Below are 20,280 nucleotides of genomic sequence, written 5' to 3' on the forward strand. Positions count from 1 at the left end.
TTATCTTTCATAGTATCATTACACATGCACCAATGAACCCGCCTCGAGAAAAGATTGCCAAATCCAATCACCCATTCTTTATATGCATGTGATGTTACACAAATAATTCAATTAACAACCCAATGAAGGCAGACCTTCAATCTAAAAACACTCTTTGGAATTGTTATAAAAAGCATTTCGTTTCTGGACAATGAAACTACTGCAAGGCGAATACACCTAAAACTCGAGAGACGCAAGCGGGAAGGGCGAACGTGATATTCTCATACGACCAACTTGCAAATCACACCAGGCGCCTAGTTCCGAGTCCACTCCTGGGTTTTACTCGACGCTTAGGTACAAGGCCTGTGAACGCGAGTTGCTTTCAGACACTGTGTACTGTAGCTGGACTGACTGTGCACGGACATGCTCTGAGCACATGCATTCTAAGAGTCGCTGCTTTTGTAGATGTCACCAGGCTTGAGTGCTTTTTGAAAACCAAAGCATTCCGGGAGCTCTGGCCACTTCCAATACATGTGAAGCACAACAGGACAGGGGCTTGCAGACTTGGCTTTCTTTTCGTCACACAGGGTGTTCTGGGCGCTCCATTTCACGCAGATGCCACCGTCCCAGCCCTGCGTTTCATATATGTGGGGATGAACGCGGCGGGTTATTTAACCTGAAACATGGGGACTAAAGTGAAAGACCCCAGCAGCCAGGACTGGGACCGATGCTGCAGGGACAGGGGTGGTTTGGCCAGCTTGCTCGGAAGACTCCGAGCTCAGGTTGCCTTATACCAAATGGAAGTAGCTTGTCACGGGTTGGTATTGCTCGCTGTGGTACTTGTGGGGTCCCTTTTAGAAACTATAACTGCAGATAATATGAGAAAAGACGAGTGTATACACTACTGCCTCTAGCAAAGGACAACTTCACATAGTTGGTCTCTCCTCTCTATACTAAAGAACACCGTGCCTCGTGCCCTGGGCTAGTGAGCTTGGATTTAATAAAGCCCTACATTAAGGTTCACTACAAGTGGTACGAGGCATCGCTTAACAATACTTTGTAAAATCAAAGTTTGGGACTAAAAATGCGCTGACCTAGGATCACAGGAGTTATTCTTCAGGCCTCCACATTGCTAAGGTTCCTACCCACCTCCAGCTACCACCAACCTTGTCCCCAGTCCTGGGCTTTCACCCGACAGCCTGATGCATGCTGGGGTTTGAAGTCTTGGTTGACTCACATTGGACCAACTGGACTAAATACTACCAGGGAGGCCACCTCGCTACATGTTAAGACCACCATGTTCTCCTGCGCCGGGCTTTAACCTAAATCACTCCTGCTGGCCTGGGTCAGTGGAACCGAATCAAGTCTCCTAGGACCATAATGCATTGGGTTGTCACGTGAAAGCCGAAAGAACGCTCGTGCCAACACGGCCTCCCCACGTGACCACATTAATTGTAGCCGAATTCACCAACGCTGCGGGTCGCTCGATGTGTGAGGGGCACATGAAACAGTAGGGGGTGTACTGAAGATGCACGGCCGGTTTGCAACTCCTACAAACACTTCTCACTCCCCACGAGCCCAGACGCACCCAAAATGAAAGGCCCGCGCACTCACCAAGGTTGACGAAGCTCATGACCATGTCGGCGTCGGTGAGGAAGTTTCCGTCCTGCAGGCTGGCGGCGGGTGGGCCCTGGGTGGTGAAGATGGGCTTGTATGGGTAGGAGAAGCCGCCGTCCTCCTCCTCCTCCACGGCCATGGCGTTGTAGAGGTCGAGCATGAACATGGGCGCCGAGTTCTGCTTGCCGTGCAGGTGGGGCCGGGGCCGGTGCGGCAGGCCCAGGATGGAGAGGATCTCTCGCTGCATCTCCCGCCGCTCCTGGCTGCGCAGCCGCCGGTGGATGAACGACGAGTGCACCTCATTGTCCAGAGAGAAGTCAGTCAGGGCCCAGCCCGGCAGGAGGGGGCCCCACACGGAGAGCAGGGCCGCCAGGCTCCCCCACCAGAGCACACCCATGGCAAAGGAGAGGCCGCCCCTCAGAAGCTGGGCATCAGAAACACCCGCTATAAAAACTCAAGCAGGCAATGCATCCACTATGAAATAATAAATAATGCACCATTGAATTAAAAAAAAATGCAAGGGGTTAACTTGTGCTCATTTGGCCGAGGGTGACGCTGAGTGTGCCATGTCCTCGGGACTCAGCCTCCGGGTCGGCAGGGTTCCGCCTGCCCCCGGCTCTCCGTGCTGCAGGTTCCTTCTCCTCCTTGCCTCCCCTGGGAGCAGAGATCAGCGGGTCCCGGTGATCTCTGCCTGTCCCTGGGGTGATGACCTCTCCTCTCCAGAGGGCTGGACGCTCCTTGTTCTTAGGGGCGGACACCTCCCCTCCCAGGGAGCAGGGACCTGCCCGTCTGTCTGTCCTGCAGGGTGATACGCGCTCCCTTGCTCTCCAGGAAGAAGGGCTCCGCGCTGGTCCCGATCCCTGCGCGCTGCTCTCCACACACTAGAGCCTGAGCGGTGTGCGCAGGCAGCAGGCTTGTGTCTGGTGGGAGGAGCAGCGTGCAACGGGCACGAGTTCGTGCTCATCCCCTGGTGGTTTGGAAGGCAGCCCCCACCTTCAACAAAAAGAGGGCGGGTCTGCTGCTCCCCGGCGCCTTATTTCTTGTCAGCAGGTTGGGGGAGTGGTTCAGTAGCAGGCAGGGGGTTACTGCTCCCGGCTATGGGTCCGTGAGGGCTCTTAGCCCATCTTATCACAGTCGTCGCGCAGCCCTCTACGGACACCTCACGCACTCGGTGCTCCTAAAGAAGACTTCAGGTATACATCAGGTATAGCGCCTGTAACTGCGCGCCTTGTCGTCAGCGCGCTGCTTTAGTAAAGGGCGAGCGATTTCACGCCAAAGGAGGCGCATCGAAGGGCATGCTTTAAACTCAGGGCGCTGTGGAGGGCTGGGTGTAGAAATTGAAAGAATCTGGTTCTTCAGTCCTTAGGACGCGTGTTCCCTGCACTGTCCCCCTAAGGGTGCGCTCGTGCACGGAGCGCACCCGTAGGGGGACAGTATGGATGCGTCGTGCGCGTGGTTGCGTTTCGTGCACCTGGTGGTTTATTTCCACTCAGCCCAGGGGGTGTCGATGCGGCCGGGTGGTGTTAAGAATACTGAAGAACGTAGCATTCTTGTTGTGTTTTTATTATTTGGTGGGGTGGCCCCAAGGCGCCGGGGGGCAGAGAAGGAGCACGGGGATTCATTCTAACTCTCCAAGATTCTCCCGTGCAGTCTTCATGCCAAAATGTCTGTCGCAAGATTGAGTTTCAAAACTGTCGGGAAGGAGGTAGTAGGGTCATTAGTGGCGTCTGGCAAAGGGTAAGAACACGGGTGGAGCCTTTCCCAGACATGGACCCTCGGCAGCCAGTGGGGAAAGGGGGTGCGTGGGCTGGGGTCGAGGAGAAGGGGCGAAGCTTTAGAAAGAAGCGCTATAGGTGCAGAGGAGATATCATTCATGCCTTAATAGGCAGGTGCCCGGCTAGCGCTCAACATCCAATGGCGGTACTCGTATCATTTACATGTGCGCAAATTGCCGGCGCAGACACTTGCTCGAATCTGATCAGCGCAAAATGTACAGCTGATCAGCGCGCGCACATGTGGAAAAAAGCGTTGACATTGTTTGGAGACGGCATTCTTGTTACAGCGCAGTTTTGTGTGACTGACCACCGCCAGGTGAAACCGGATTGGCACCATTATCCCTCCTCTCCCAATCGGCGCTAATATTAAAACGGATACAAATACCATTTGCGCCCGTTTTTAAAATTTGTTCATGGGTTTATATAACCAATGTGTTAATCCCTGGACGTCTTGGAGAGGAAACTGGTGCTTTTGGAAATTACACAAGTACATTTACTCTACTAGTTGGCTTATAACTAAGTTTGGGCCAAATTTCCGTCTTTGGTTAAATTACAAATGACTTCGTTTTCTCGTGATGGTGCACTGTCGCAGCTTTCAGTGCTCCGACACCTTCGGGAATGTTTGCGCTATATAAAATCGCAATAAATAAAATAAATAAAAACTCACTATATCTAGATAGTTACTGAGGTGTGAAGTTCGCAACGAGCTTGTCGAAATATAAGGCACAAATACATATTAAAATTTTTTCTTCAACGGGAAAAGGTACTTTTGCCGGAAAACTCACCCGCTTCAATTTGGATGTAAATTATCGTTATTTAGTATGTAAATCCACACGGACACTTACAAATACATCTCTAATATAATTGCCATTACCAAGTATTCACAGTATATTCTCTATAGATCACACGCACTGTTTCCATTTGTTATATAAAGGAAATAAAAATCACACTATCACTTTCCATAACTTAAAACACGTGCACGTTTCAGCTACTGTCTAGGACATTTTCAAAATTTACACCCAATACCTTCCTGATTGACACTTCCCAATTTATAATCAATTTGAATACCTCCAAACTTACAATAAAAAAGCTAACTGCTCGGTCTAAATTAGATACAAAATAGTGTTGCATCTCACCAGAAACAGAAGTAAAACTGATGGGTTGTAATTGATTGATCTTAACACAGTTATCACAGTCCTGCAGAAAATTCTTCACTTTTAAAAAATAAACTTTATCCAGGTTTTCCAGCGAGACACAGATGTTTGAAAATACCTCGCCCAACTGATTCCATGAGCGTGACAATACCAAGCTTTTTACTTTATCAAATGAGTACCTATCACTTGTGTAATTTTGCAGTTCATGAGAAAATAAGGCTTAGATGTTATTTGGGGCTGCCGATGTTAATACAAAAATTTAGGGGGTTACCTGTGCATAGCATTCATAGCGTAAACTAGTTATACCCACTTCTAGCCTTTTTGCATCAACTGAAAACTCTTCCTAACAAATTATTTTGAGTTTTATATAGTGCTAGCTAGACTCCAAGGTATCAGAGCACTTTACATGTTACGTGATGACGTTTACAAGAGGTAGATGAGGGGAGTCATAGGTGAACAATACAGCATCAAGTCATTTTGAGAACCAACCCCAGGATCATACTCGGGTCTTTCTTCCCAAACCCTTCTGTCACAACCGGAAGATCTCCGCATTCATTGGACTTGATTAGCTGTCTTAGATTCTACATAGGCACATCGGACCAGCTGTTTGTCTTTTTACAAGACCACGAAGAGGTCTTCCCCTGTCCAAATACGGGATTGCTTGTTGGCTGTCAGCTTGTAGTACCTTCTGTCATTCAAAGACCAAGGGTCCACTCCACAGAAGAGCGAGGGCCCATTTCACCGGGAGCATAGCATTGACTGTGGCCCTCTATGCTGGTGTGCCCTTGAAAGACATCTGCCACGCAGCCACCTGGAATAGGAGGCACATGTTCATGAAGCATTACTGTCTTGCCGCGAACGCAGAAGCTGACAAAGCAGTGGGACAAGCAATGTTGAGAAAATTGTTGCGATGAAAGTGAGCCAGCTTCCCCCTTTTATTATCTATTGTAATGTGTCCTGCTTACAGTTCTGATTGGATTAAACCAAAACTGGGTTAAGGCTTACATCAGTAAGGACAAGCCTATATTTTGATAAATAGCAACAAAAATACCAATACTGATACTTATCTTTCTGTTCGCATCTAGTTGCAATAGGACATATTGAGTGAAAACAACATGAGCCTTAAGACCACTTTTTCCGTCAATTTAATCAATACATTTCATTAATCCTTTTTCTCTACACCATAAATTTAGTGACTTCTCAAAACCTCAAAAACATCTAAGAAAAAATAGCTGCGAGCTCATAAAAATTGCATTCTCATTCTTTAAGCACTCCATTCATTCAAGTCTTTCATATCAAGCATTCATTACCCACATCGCACTGAACAGTCCAAAACAAGCATACTCTCATCTTTCAAAACCTACATTTGACCAATTCTTAAAAAAATTTCAACATGGCCATAGAATAATCCTAAACAAACTCGTCTATGTACAATGCTTTCAAAGTAATTTGCAGTTCTTGTGGCCAGAAAACCAAGCTCTACGCGTTTCAAGCCCCTTCCAATACCGGGGCTCTCATCAGGACCTGTAAGCTCTGTTTGGCGATGGATAGGTCATCTAGTCTAAACCCTTTGATGTCTTAAATATTATGCGTGTCTTCTTATGAGTTGAAGTGTGTCTTTTATTGTTTTATTATTTCGACCGCTATTCATGCAGACTCGCTCGTTTTCTTTAAATCTTCCGTTCGAGATGGAAGATACGATCTGTGTTCCAACTTAGTTTGTTGAGAGGTGAAAGTCGCTCTTCTCACTTAATGCAAAAAATCAACATTCTTCCGCTGATTTCACCCGCTGAATAATTTCAGCATCTCTTGTTGAACTCGGAAGTATCTTACGTCCAATGTTGGAGAAAAATGTGTTACCTGTAACTCCAGTACTCCAACATTGGTATCTTTGATATATTCACACCCAACCCTTCCTCCTCCCTGGTCAGAGGCTCATTCAATATATACTATTCTCTCTCCTGAGCTTTGAAAAATGGTGGCCTCTTGGTGGCATATTAGAGCTTAAGCTTTCACCTCATTGATTGAAGTTAAAGTGCTTTCAAATTAAGTGGATGTGCGCATGTTCTTTATGTTGTTTATGTGGAATCTGAGACCGCTACTCCAGTCCAATGAATGCTGAGATCTTTCTTTTCTGGCCGACGGATTTGGGAAGAAAGAACTGAAAATGACAGCTTCATGTAAGTGAAATTCAGGAGAAACTTTGGGTATGAACTCAGGGTTGGTTCTTAAAAAGACTTTATGCTGTATTGTTCAACTATAACTCTTATGAATCCACTCATCTACCTCTTGTAAACGTTATTGTTTAACATTTAAAGTGCTCGGATTCCTTCCGGTCTAGCCAGCGCTATATAACACTCTAAATAATGATACGTTTTTGTGAATCAGCGGAAAGGTCCATTGATGGTGAACTCTTGAATTTCACTCCCTCTCCTTGCACATGTCAAGGCTAGGAGAAGCACTGTCTTCCATGAAACAAATTTCCAATGTGCCTTACGCATCCGTTCAAACGGAGGTTGCATTGCCTGACTGAGTCCAGTATTAACTTCCCAGGGAACAAAAGGATGTCAGATAGGTAGAAATGCCCTCAAGAGCCCTTTCATAAACTCTTCATAATAGAATTATGGAAAGGACAGAGGAGGACACACCAAAAGTCTTGTTAAATGTCTATTGCTCTGAAAATTTAAATAAAAAGTAATTGAAATGTAAAGCGGATAATCTCCATTGCTTCTAATTTCCTTTTATCATTGCAGGGTATGAAGTTTTTTCATAGGGTAATGTGGCTAGAGCAGTCGACGTCGAAGCTGGGAAACCGGGTTCGAGTCTCGGCTACGACGCTCAATATCCTGTGATTCTGGGCAAATCACTTCATCTCCCCGTGCCTAAGAAAAAATGAATGTGTCCTTGTGTAACAAAACTGGTGCTATGTATAGCGCTCTGATACCCGATTTATCAGGTCTAGTTCGCGCTATATAAAACATCCCCCCCCCCCCCCCCAAAAAAATGTTTTGCAAAGTTTCACCCTCGAGTCACTGTCTGCATTCTTCTTTTCCGGGCTTCTTTTTCTGCCTTCATTCGCTTCTGTTTAGCCTCTTTCTGCCAGGTTTGAAGAGAACCGAACATAGACGGCCTACTTAGTTTCGCAAACAATTTGTCCTGCAAAAAATGAGGTGTGAATGTCACAACGAGCTTGCCGAAATAAGTGTATATTAAAATTTTTTTCTTCAACTGGAAAAGTACTTTTGCACCGAAAAATTCACCCCCCTTGACCTGCACCAATTTGGATGTTAATTCCAAAATTTACACCCAATACCTTCCTGATCGATATTCCACAAGTTATTAGCAATTTGAATAACTCCAGACTTGCAATAAAAAAAAAGGGAACTGCTGGGTCTAAATTAGATACAAAATAGTGTTGCATTTGACCAGAAACAGAAGTACAACAGATGGGTTGTAACTGATTGATCTTCACATAGTGATCTCAGTCGTGCAGAAAATTCTGCACTTTTAAAAGAAACTTTATCCAGGTTTTCAAATGAGACACTGGTTGTTTGAAAAATGCCTCGCCCAAATGATTCCCTACGCTTGCCAATACCAAGCTCTTTACTTTATCAAATGAGAACCAATCGTTTCTGTCGTTTTGCAATTCACGAGAAATTAAGGCTTGGATGCTATTTGGGGCTGGTGATGCAAGTACAAAAATATAGGGGGTTACCTGTGCATAGCATTCATAGCGTAAACCAGTTATACCCAATTCTAGCCTTTTTGCATGAACTGGAAACTCTTCCTATCAAATAGATATATTATTATGTCATTAATATTTATTTTTAGTGTTATATAGCGCTATATCCCTAAACTTCATCAGCATCCCTAGGATCAAGAAAGCGACGTGCGGGGGAAGAGCTTTCAGTATAGCCGCAGCGCACTTATGGAACAATCTCCCTACTGACATCAGAAAAACAAACGAACTGATGGCCTTTCGTAAAAAGGTAAAAACATGGCTCTTCCCAAAAAATTTCCCCAAATTTCTCTCCAATAAAGCTCCAAAACCCAACTGATCAGGGCCTGTCCACTGTCTCCTCTTGTTCCACAGGTCCTCAGCTGTATGTACTTTAGCGCCAGAATGCCCGTAGGGTTGCAGTGCGATCTACAAATGGAAAAAATAAATAAGTAATAAATAAATAGTTAGACCCAAATGTATCAGAGCGCTTTTAATGTTATGTGATGACGTTTACAAGAGGTACATGAGGGGATTCATAAGAGTCATGGTTGAACAATACAGCGCCACGTCATTTTGAGAACCAACCCTTGGTTCATACCCAAAGTTCCTGCTGACTTTCACTTATATGAAGCTGTCATTTTCAGGTCTTTCTTCCCAAATCCTTTCTCGCAAGAAATGCGCATGCGCGGGCGTCCGCGCATGCGCATTTGTCAGAAGAAGTTGGAAACCAGGAAGAGGGAGCCCCGGAGACGCCGTGCTTCAGGTAAGTGTCTTTACTTTTATTTAATTTACAATTAGGGTATGTTTTAAAAGGAGGGCGGGCGGGAGGCGGGTGGCGCGTAGTGGGGCTACGTGGAGCACGTAGTGTGTGTAGATTTGGGCACACTACGCGCTGCTTCACGTAGCCCCACTACGCCCACCCTTAACACTACCCTGTATTTTGACAGAAGAAGACTTCTTTGTGGTTGTTCAAAAGACATAAACAGCTGGTGCATATGTTCTTTGTTTTGCCTATGTAGAATGTGAGACCGCTAATCAAGTCCAATGGTAGGTAGGTAAAGCTTTATTCGATAAAAATATCATAAAAGCACAACATACAATACAAGATAAAAAGTATCAAGTAAAACATTTGATGAATTAAAAAAATTGATCATAAATGTATCTAAAAATGGAATATGTTCCAGAATAAGGCACTATGTACAAAGAGACACAGATTTCATTGTAAAGGGATTGGTAAAAAGGATAAAAACCGGGCCTCAACAGCATTTCAATGTGCAAAAGTAGCACGTTTTTTTTCCTCAATAGCCAAGCGCAACCCAGATACTTGGCCAGTCCGCATACTACAATGAGAGACGAGGTATCGGTTTTTAAGATACGCAACACAGTTACATAGTCTCTGGAGCCCAGAATTCTGCAAATTGGTCTCAGCCACTTGGATCTCGCTCTTCTGTAAGTGTAGCAGGCAAAAAGGAAATGGGGAATAGTCTCCTTCGGGGATGCACAGCTTGGGCAACCAGATGGTATGCTTGTCTGACCCTTCCAGCTAGCCGTGACGGATTTGAGAGGTAAAGTTCCTAATCTGAATCTCACATACAATGATCTATCCAGTGGGATTTGAATAAAATCAAGATAAGGTTCCAATTTGCAAAGTGTCTTGTGCTCAAAATAAGCCCCAGTCAGCTTCCCCATATTAGCATTACTTAGTTCTCTATCATTAACCCATCTCCAATATGCCTTCTTGAGATCCAATTTTGAGGGGGGTGTCTGAGATTCCCAACAGTCTTCGTATCCAATTTCTCTCAGCAATTGTCTTACATAGGAAATCCATTTTATCCTTTTCCCAGTATCAGCTAGTATGAGTTCGCTTAGGGCTGCGGCATACTTAGCAAGCTCCGGTGTCCTTCGTAGTCTTGCCCAAAATAATAAAGGTCGAAGTCTTGCAATGTCCTGAATACAATGTCTGCCTAGATCATAAAACAGTGGTTTTAATGGAGTTGATGTGGGAAGAGAAATAAGATCCCTCATGAATGTGTTCTCAGACTTAACTAAATCATGGATACTTTCGTGGCCCCAAATTTCAGCTCCATACATTGCGCAAGATAATGCTTTGGCCTCGTATACCACAAGGGCCGGGGCCACTGGTCTGCTCGTAGAGAGATGTTGTTCTCTAATAATGGCACCAGAAGCCCTCTTGTGGCATAGGAGCATCTTAGTTAGGTGCGGACTCCACTTCATCCCTTTCGCGATCCGGATACCCAAATAATCGAAGGAGTCCACAATATCTAATGGGTTGCCATCCAAAGTAAAAACATTCCTAAAACGTCTTGGAGGATTAACTACCATTAATTTGGTTTTCTCAGTGTTTATAATCAGGCCATAAGATTTACAAAAGGTGCCAAACCTATTTAAAATCTTTTGTAGGCCACCTGGTGATTTTGAGATCAAGAGAGTGTCGTCGGCGAACAGGAGGGTAGGAATTTTTTCACCAGCCAGGGCTGGAGCATCGGCAGGGTCCTCTCTAAGAAGATCCACCACCCCGTTAATGTATAAGGAAAACAGGGTGGGGGCTAATACACAGCCCTGGCGAACCCCCCTGTTCACCGTGACACTCTCTGTGAGCTGACCCTGAGCGCCCCATCTAATCTTGGCGTGATTATCATCATGTAAAAGTATTAAAAAAGCGAGAATCTCTGGATGGACACCTAATTCTGATAAAACCTGCCATAATCTTTGGCGAGGGATTAAGTCAAACGCGGACTTAAGATCTATAAAAGCTAAATATAAAGTACCTTTCCCTAAAACTACCACTTTCCAATAAATCTAAAAACTTGATCCATTGTGCCTACCTTTTGCCTAAAACCTGCTTGAAGATGGGATAAAATATTCATGTTCTCAGTCCACAGCTTCAGTCTCATAAGAAGAACCCTGCCAACCACCTTCTGGATCACATCAATTAAACTGATAGGCCTATAGTTGGCAGGATCCTCCTTATTACCCTTTTTATATATAGGGATCACTACTGCCGCTTTCCAGGACTCTGGTACTATAGAGCCACTGGCTATGGCATTCATTATAGCAGAAATAAACAATGCCCAGGGTGCTGGATCATGCAGAAGCAAATCTCCTGGAAGACCGTCTGGACCTGCCGCTTTGCCAGGTGCAATACTTTTTATTGCCAAAGTGACTTCCTGGATCTCAAAAATAACGTCAGGTGGAAAGATTGCATCAGGGGTCACACTGTGCTCTTCCTCATAATCTAGAGGGGCAGCCTCTCCCGCATATATAACAGAGAAATGGTTAAACCATTGCAGCTCTGTTATGTGGTTCGGGATACTTGTCGTTTTGGCCCTCTTCCCTCTATTTACGAGGTCCCAAAAAACAGTGGAATTCCTATTCAATGATGCCTCTTTAAGCTCCTGCCAATAAGTTTCCTCCCCTTCCCGTTTAGCGACAACCAGGGATCTAGAGTATTCCTGTCTTGCTCTTCTAATCATACTACTGTCTTGCTTCTTTAGGGCTTTTGATAAAGTCAATCTTTTTTCTCTGCAGGTTTTGGAATACCATGGGTTCGATCCTTTCAGTGGTACCCCTTTGCAGGGTTGATTCCCCTCTAGAATAAAAAATTTCCCTATCTCGCTTATAGTGTCTCGTTAAAGAGAGGGTACGAGTTGAGAGTCTCCCACTGTATTTTGGACCTCAACAAGCTCCGCATTTTTTCCGGCCAGTATTTCCTTAATGCTTTCCATCTTACCCTCATGTTGTGAAGCCCCATGCCATTTAAGGCGTCTGTTACAACCTGCCAGCAACACTTCTTTAGTTGACATCAAGGGGGGTTTATTGATCTCATACTCCGGGGACAACCAAACATCATTAATTTGTAGGCACAGTGGATTATGGTCGCTATCTATAGTGTTTTTTACGACCATATCCACAACATTCCCCCAGAAGTGAATATCAATGAGAATGTAATCGATGCGGGACGGGGTAGTTAACCTATTATATGTATATGCACCACCCGTGTCTGATTTGGACCTGCCATTCACTGCTCTCAAATTGAACTCCTGAGTGATGGCATTCATTTGTATTGCCCTTTGGGACCATTTCTTAATAGGAGGCAGCTCGAGGGGCGGAATGCCCTATCTGAGATCATCCTCATTGGTCCCCATTAGATCTTCGGAACAAAGGGGTTCGAATGTGCAGTTGAAGTCCCCACATACAATGATGTTAGAGTGGGGGTCGATGAGTCATTTCATGTTCCAGGTCAGATACTGTCTGGGAAGCCTGTCCACCCACAGTCCCTCTGCATTAGTTGTTGAATAGATCTAAAATTGGTCCCCCTTGTGGGCTTTTTATAGTCAAATGTAAAAGGTCAGGGGAGCCACTATTGTGTGCCTCCACTATCCAGTTGTGTGTTATGTTGACCCACACTAGTAGTCCCCCCGATGGTCGACCTTTCCCTTGACTTATAGCTGGTTTATAGTAGGTGGTATATCCAGTTTTATAGAGGGGGGTAACGCTCCATGTTTCCTGGAATAGGCAGACATCAAAAGTCCCAATGAATTCCTGCCATTCCAGAATTAAAAGTTTTTTTGGGAGCCCTGCGATGTTCCAAGAAACAAAATTTAGAGATGCCATGGAAAGGTGGGAGTTTGTAGTTGCCTGATTGGTTAGAGACATCTCACGAGGAGATAAGGACTCTAGAGGAGATAAGGACTCAGGAGAAGTTAATATAGACACTCTAATAGGGTCAGAATGGATAGGGTCTGTATCTCTAGTACGTCCCTGTAACAGTTCTTGATCCAGTCAGTCCACCCTATTCAAGTTTGAGTCTTCTCTCTGGGTCCCTACTTTAGCCTGTTGCTCCCGCCCTGGAGAAACCCAGAGCGGAGAGCGCCTGATCTGTATAGAAGAATGATCTGGTGAGGATGTGCGGAATTCCAAAAGCAACAGATTCTCAGCTAATATGGAGTTAGCGAATAAAAGCTCAATACAGTCAAATTGGCTGGTGTGGAGAGAAATTCTTCTTGCTCTAACAATGTCTTCTCGGATTATTGACCTGCATCCTCTGACATACCTAAGCCAATGTATAGCTTTGTTTTTAACATAATCCTCATTTTCATAAGCTTGAGTACCAGTAAGTCTGGGTAATTTAACCATATAAGCTATTTTCGCATTGTCCAATGGGTGGCCAGGGGTTAAATTGGGTGTGGTATTAACTTTGAGAAGAGCCTGGGCCTCCTGGTGACTAAATCTCGAGGGGCCTACAAATTTTAAAGTGTTTAGAATATTAGGACAATCATTGTGGGTTTTTGAGCATTTCACAATGTCCGTATATAAACGATTTTTGACATTATCAGAAGCCAGTAACTTTTGTGTTGGCTCATTCCTATTGCAAACTAAATGTGCCCCCCATGTGATGTTGGCGGTGAATTGTTATAGGTTGGTGTCGGGGGAGTTAGTGTTGCCGGGTTTGCAGAGTGACATGGAGGGTCAATAGACCTAGATGTTAGTGGGACCCTCCTATTTAATTCCATCACTATTTTTTTCAAAGATTCTACCTCTTTCAATAACTGGTCAATTTTCCGCTCAAGAGTCTCTCCCTGCGTGTTATGTGTCTGTACTGCTTTATGGTCAACTACGCCATTTTACTGGCATTCTAGGAGAGCAGGAGCCTCCCCATCTAAATCCTCCAGGATTGAAAACCTATTTGAGCATGAAAGTTCAAGAGAAGCAACAGGTGAGTGTATTTCAGTAGCAGATAATGACTTCGAAGAGTCCAGAGTTTCTCCCTGGCAGATTGCCCATTGGGTGTAATGCAGGGAAGGGCTTTGGAGGATACTTGTCTAGTGTTTTTAAATATGTTTGGAATCTTGTAATTTTGGTTGCTAGCTAAAGGTTCTCCCACTGGTGCCACTACTGCATCTGAGGTTTCCCTGGTTTCCTCCAATATCACTTGGCAATCGTTAACTATTGTTTCAATCTTCTCCAATACACAATTGCCAGCAGCATGATTAGCTTTCTTAGCCTTTTTCCCCTTTTTATTCAAACTACTTCCACCTCCTTCCATGGTCTTTCTTTTAGCCATGCGTATATAGTGCGGAGGCTAATAACAATGAATAAGCCGATACTAGCAGTACTTTCGGCGCTTTGTTGGCAAGTTATTGACCTGTCACACTGTGGAGGGAGCCCTGGTTAGTCGAGGCAAGAGTCACAGCAACACTTCTAGTGGAGAAAAACTAAGATCACAGTACCTTCATGGAGCGAGCAGGATGAAAGAGAACAAGCCCAGCCTCTACCTGCCCCGGATGGCCACAGACGGCCCGCCCTTTGCCCGGGCGCATAAACATCAGCTGCTTCCTCCGCGATGCGGAGGAAGCAGCTGATGTTTATGCGCCTCCAGGCGTGCTCAGGCGAGAAGAGGGCGGTGCAAGGTGTCCCCGTGCAGGCTGGGAGCTGTAGTCTCCCCCCGCGACGACCGTGCAAGCAGCAGGCTACGGCGGCGGGGGAGAACAAACCGCGTGTGTGCCCCAGCGACGATGGTCTCCGCAATGGTCTCTGCCCCAAGAGGTAGGTGCTTCTGTTCCCCGATCCGCCGAGGGAGCAGCTGATGTTTATGCGCCTCCGGGCGCGCTCAGGCGAGAAGAGGGCGGTGCAAGGTGTCCCTGTGCAGGCTGGGAGCTGTAGTCTCCCCCCGCGACGACCGTGCAAGCAGCAGGCTACGGCGGCGGGGGAGAACAAACAGCGTGTGTGCCCCAGCGACGATGGTCTCCGCAATGGTCTCTGCCCCAAGAGGTAGGTGCTTCTGTTCCCCAAGTCCAATGAATGCAGGGATCTTTATGTTATGGCAGAAGGATTTGGGAAGAAAGACCTGAAAATGACAGATTAGTAGAAGTGAAAGTCAGCAGGCACTTTGGGTATGAACCTTGGGTTGGTTCTTAAAAATAATTAATGCTGTATTGTTTAACTATGATTCTTATGAATTCCCTCATGTACCTCTTGTAAACGTTCCCGGTTCGTTTGGCGCCAGGGTAGGTTGACAGCCCATCCCGGCAGCAACCTTTACGACACCAGAAAGTGGTGTCCCGGTGGCGCAACGAATACGGACAGAAGCAGGGATACGCACCCCAATAGGTTCCCCCTTCCATATGGCGAGATCGTTGTCCCATAATACACGTGGCAGGTAACTATTGTACTTCCCACGGTAGTGTAGATAGTCGACAGTTTATTAGGTCCTGAAGAATTGCCATGGATCATTAGACCACCAGGCATGAAACATGTTGACCATCACAGAAGAGCATAGCTAAGCTGAACCCTAACGTCAGCCAGCTGCCACTCTGTTTCTTGTTTTAATCAAGTGCATAGCCATTTCTAATAAAGTTCTTCTTTGGACTATCCAACTTGTTTTAATCACACACACTCACATCTACACCACTAGACCCCTCACACACACTACATCATACGGCCAGGAACAAAAGATCTCTGAGAAAGAGCCCCTTTAAGGGTGCCCGTCGGGGAATGCAGCACCGTCCCGACGAGGAGCAGGTCCATATGATGAAGCATGACACCTAGCTTGCTTGGTGTGTGAGGACCCTAGTTCCGATAAGAGGGATTCCCCTTCCCCTTCCTCTTCCACACGGTCTCTCTTACACACTCTCACTCTCCCTTGACTTTGAGGAACTGCATACCCACTTTCTTCAAACGTTATCACATAACATGTAAAGCGCTCTGATAACTTCGGGTCTAGCTAGCGTGATCTAAAACTCAAAATAATAATAATTTTCTGTGAATCAGAGAAAAGGCCAATTGATGGTGAACGCTTGAATTTCACTCACTTTACTTGCACATGTCAAGACTAGGAGAAGCGATGTCTTCCATGAAACAAATGTCCAATGTCCTTATGTATCAGTTAGGTTATGTTATTTTTATTTCTTAATTGCAGCGGTTACCCTTGGGTGTCCTGGCGCTAATCGCTGCCTATTGATTGCCGAGGTGTGTGGTGACCTATAAGGTGAAAAGCCAAGTTTTCAGTCCCTTCCTGAAAGTAATGAGCTTGGTGGTGTTCCTAAGATGGAATGGAAGTTCATTCCAGGCCCTTGCGGCACCTGTGATAAAGCTTCTGCCACCCCAGTTAGCTTTTTTTAGCTGGGGTATGATCACTCCTTTTGCTCCCATAGAGCGGAGGGTCCTTCTGGGAACATACCATTGAAAAGGCTGTTTTATATGGTCTGGGCAAACTGCTTGGAGGGCCTTAAAAACCGTGCACCGGGCTTTAAATTGAATCCGTTGTTTGACTGGGAGCCAATGTCACCGTTTTGTTTCTTTTTTAACAGAGACAAACTTGCGTGTCCCTGTCAGCAATCTGGGTGCCACATTTTGCACTAGTTGGAGCCTATTTAGGTGCTTCCTTTGGATATTTAGGTATAGACTATTACAGTAGTCCAACCGCGGCAGGATAAGTGAGGTAATTACTGTCCTGTGGCTATCGGCCGGTAAAAATGATTTTATCTTTCTTATCATTCTGAGAAGATAAAAGCTAGCTGAGACAACTGTATTTACCTGGTCTCTAAAAGTAAGTTTGTTGTCAACTATGACCCCCAGATTTTTTGCTTTCTAAGTTGGTTCAGGGATGGTCCCCAATTCTTCAGGCCACCAGTCTGGCATCCAGAAGTTGGCATTGTTGCCAAAAACAATGAGCTCCGTTTTGCTGGAGTTTAGCTTCAGACAGTTCGTAGTCATCCACAACCTGACAGCTTTCATGCAGTCATGAAATCTTTTTCCTTTCTCAGCCTCTTGTCCAGGCCGAAATGACATCACTATTTGCGTATCATCTGCGTATGATGTCAGCTGGAACCCAAAAGATTTTTTAAGGCCGCTAGAGGTGTCACATAGTTATTAAAACGTGTGGGACTGAGGGACGAGCCCTGTGGTACTCCACACGGAAGGGAAAAAGGTTTTAAGCGTACTTTATCTAAGTCTACAGTTTGAATTCTTTCTATGAGGAAAGATTTCAGGAGGTTCCAGGCGTTACCTTGTACCCCGCCTTCTGATAAACGGTTCATCAACACATCATGATGGACTGTATCGAAGGCCGCCGAGAGATCCAACAGAATCAGTGCCACATTCCCTCCTTGATCCAGAGCTTCTCTTACTTTCTCCTCTATTTTTTATCAAGGCCAGCTCGGTGCTATGCTCTGTTCTGAATCCATACTGCGTAGGATCGAATATATTATTTGTTCGGAGGAAGGTGCGGAGTTGAGTATTCATAACATTTTCAACCATTTTAGCCGGTAGGGGGAGATGAGAGATTGATCTGTAGTTATTAGGGACCTTAGGATCAATAATATGTTTTTTAAGCAGCGGAAGAATGGATGCAATTTTCCATCTTGAGTGCCGCGCCAATAAGCTCTGGGACGTGTTTGATCACGAGTACTGGGCATGGGTCATATGGTGATCCCGATTGGATAGGGGCCAGGAGATTGATAGAATCCCGCTCCTCCAGTGGTAAGAATCTGTCTAGAGTAGGTTGTGACTTGGTTGCACTGTATGCCTGAACAACTGAAACACCTGTCTCTACTGTCTGGGAGAGCTTAAATGAGGAAAAGATGACTTCCACCTTCTGCAGAAAGAAGGTGGATATATTCTCACGTAGTTCAGGACTGCTCTGATTTTTAGGGGTGTTAGGGGTGGTCATTTCAGTTACTGTTTTAAAATAGGAGGTATCATTACCTAACTGAGTACAGTATTAACTTCCCGTACAACAAAAGGATGTAAAATAGGTAGGAATGCTCTCAGGAGCCCTTTCATAAACTCTTCATAATAGAACTACAGATCGAATTATGGAAAGGAGGAAAGGACAGAGGAGGACACACCAAGTCTTGTCAAATGTCTATTGCTCTGAAAATGTAAATAAAAAGTCATTGAATTATAAAGTGAATAATCGCCATTGCTTCTAATTTCCTTTTATCATTGCAGGGTATGAAACGTTTTTTTGATTCAGTAATGTTTTGCAAAGTTTCCCCCTCACAAAGATTGAGAACTTCCCTGTTCAACATCGCATTCTGAGCCAATGTTCACGGCATTTCAATAATAAGCATGGAACTTAAACACAATGGAAAATGCATACGGACTTTTTCTCTGTATGTTTAGCTTTTTCAGTTTGTTTATGCACAATGGCAAATGTCTTTAAAATGTTTCTCTTCAAGTTTACTTTTTGTTACAAATTGTTGCAAAAGTCATGATTTTTACACAAGTATGGCAAGCAAAGCTTCCCAACCTCTTGAAGTTGTGACTTGTTCCACAGAACTGATTGCAACAAAACACTTTGTACATCGTTGTTCCTGACCTGCTGCAACCGTTATGCCACCAATCAAACATGCACAGCATTTATTTCTGCTTATTTTCCGTCTGTTTACGTCTTTCGTTTGCTCCTACTTAATCACATAATTCGATCCATCCTAAAGTCATAAATGTGCTCACACAATTAGAGATCTATACACCTCTTGTTGGTATGTACTATATTTCTTGTATGAATTATTGTTTTATTGAAATAAATTAATAAGCATGGAACTATCTGAAGAAACCTGCCATTGTCAGAAGCAGAAATAAATTCATTCACCCCTCCTGTGCACTTGTTTTATTTTATTAGAGAAGTTTTATATAGCGCTGACCAGACGGGAGGGTATCTGAGCGCTTTACAACAGTTACAGAGCAGGACAAAAAAATAATACAATGATGCGGAAAATGAACGGCACTCAACATGCGAAGTTGAACCTTCACGCCTGTGGCAATGAAACAGAAGTTAAGGCTTTTCAAAGTACACTTTGATAAATCCTCACTATTTATAAGTTGAGCTTCGAGCTGACCTCAGGAATGGACACATCCCACAGATTAACTTCCTGAAAAAAGTGAATGTTCTTATAAAGAAAGCCAAATTTGAATTTGCATAAGCCTCAGAGACCAGAGAGGTGTAGATGATGCATTGATATGAAAGCCGTCAGCTCTGATATGGCCTGTCTTCCTGACATTGCTAGGCAAGATGAGGCCATAAGATTTCAAACCTCTTTCTCAACGATGTTGGCTTCCCAGATCATCCAGGCAATCAATGCCCACCAATGTACTTGTGCACAACTCCTTATGTGACTTCCAAAGGCAGGGGAGGAGATGGGACTCGTGAAGAAGAATGAACGTGATTTTAGCTCCCCAATCGTCCTTGTACCAGGCCAGATAAAGATATCCAGTTTTTTTAATTGATTTTGAAAAATCAATGACATCTCTTTGCGTTACCTGAAATCCACTGATTAGTACTCAGTAGAATATCTTAGAAGGGGTACCCACTTAATTAGGCTAGACTATACGAGGGAATACTTGCAGACACATTTATGTCCCTCAGATTGGAAGAAAACCAGCTTTTTGACCCCACGTGGAGTTTTGCTTGTTTGATTTCTTTAGTGAAATGTATCTAGCATGCCAAGCAGCTTGTAGCTGGCATCAGAGCACTTCTGGTAAATATTACTGGTGGGAGATTCATGAGGGAAAGCAGTGATAATGTGTGATCCTAGATGGTTTCAAGATCTAAACTCCAAAGTGCATAAGATGCAAAACTCTAAGGAGTGAAGAAGCGGTCAAGCATGGGAGGCGAAAGGTCTAGCCTTCATCTAACCAAACTGACATGCTGAGGGAGGCGTTTCTGGGAGGAAGGTGGGAACCAAAGAGCTGGATAAAAGTTAGTGTCCTTTGTATGGTGCTTTCAACATTTCAGCAACGGAGGACTGCCTTCTACACCAGCATCTGAAGGATGCATCATCTAAATGCAAACATAAACCTACCACTTGTAGCATTTAAATACGGATTGAACCACGTTATTTCCCCCAAGTTTATATAGCGCTAACTTGACCCGAAAGTATCAGAGCGCTTTACATGAGCACCAGTTGCGTTACAGAGGGACACATTCATTTATTTTTATTAGGCACGGGGAGATTAAGTGATTTTGCCCAGATTCAGAGGATGTTCAGTGTCCCTGCCAGTCTCGAACCCA

At 44.7% G+C, this 20,280-nt stretch overlaps 1 protein-coding gene and 1 long non-coding RNA gene across 2 annotated transcripts in view; one reads left to right on the top strand and one right to left on the bottom strand.

The window, feature by feature from the left end:
- BMP7 (bone morphogenetic protein 7) overlaps nt 1-2,690 on the bottom strand; it is a 342,006-nt gene extending 339,316 nt beyond the window's left edge. The window contains exon 1 of the mRNA XM_085619280.1: nt 1,594-2,690. Coding sequence (XP_085475406.1) covers nt 1,594-1,993 — 400 coding nt within the window. The 5' untranslated portion in view covers nt 1,994-2,690. The remainder of the gene's footprint in view (nt 1-1,593) is intronic.
- LOC146812283 (uncharacterized) lies at nt 2,676-18,824 on the top strand. The gene is made up of 3 exons (XR_014966826.1): nt 2,676-2,789; nt 8,891-9,009; nt 18,219-18,824. It is a non-coding gene; the product is annotated as an uncharacterized LOC146812283 (long non-coding RNA).
- The last annotated feature ends 1,456 nt before the right edge of the window (nt 18,825-20,280 follow it).

This window comes from Triturus cristatus, chromosome 7 (genome assembly GCF_964204655.1).
Source record: "Triturus cristatus chromosome 7, aTriCri1.1, whole genome shotgun sequence".
Taxonomy (NCBI): domain Eukaryota; kingdom Metazoa; phylum Chordata; class Amphibia; order Caudata; family Salamandridae; genus Triturus; species Triturus cristatus.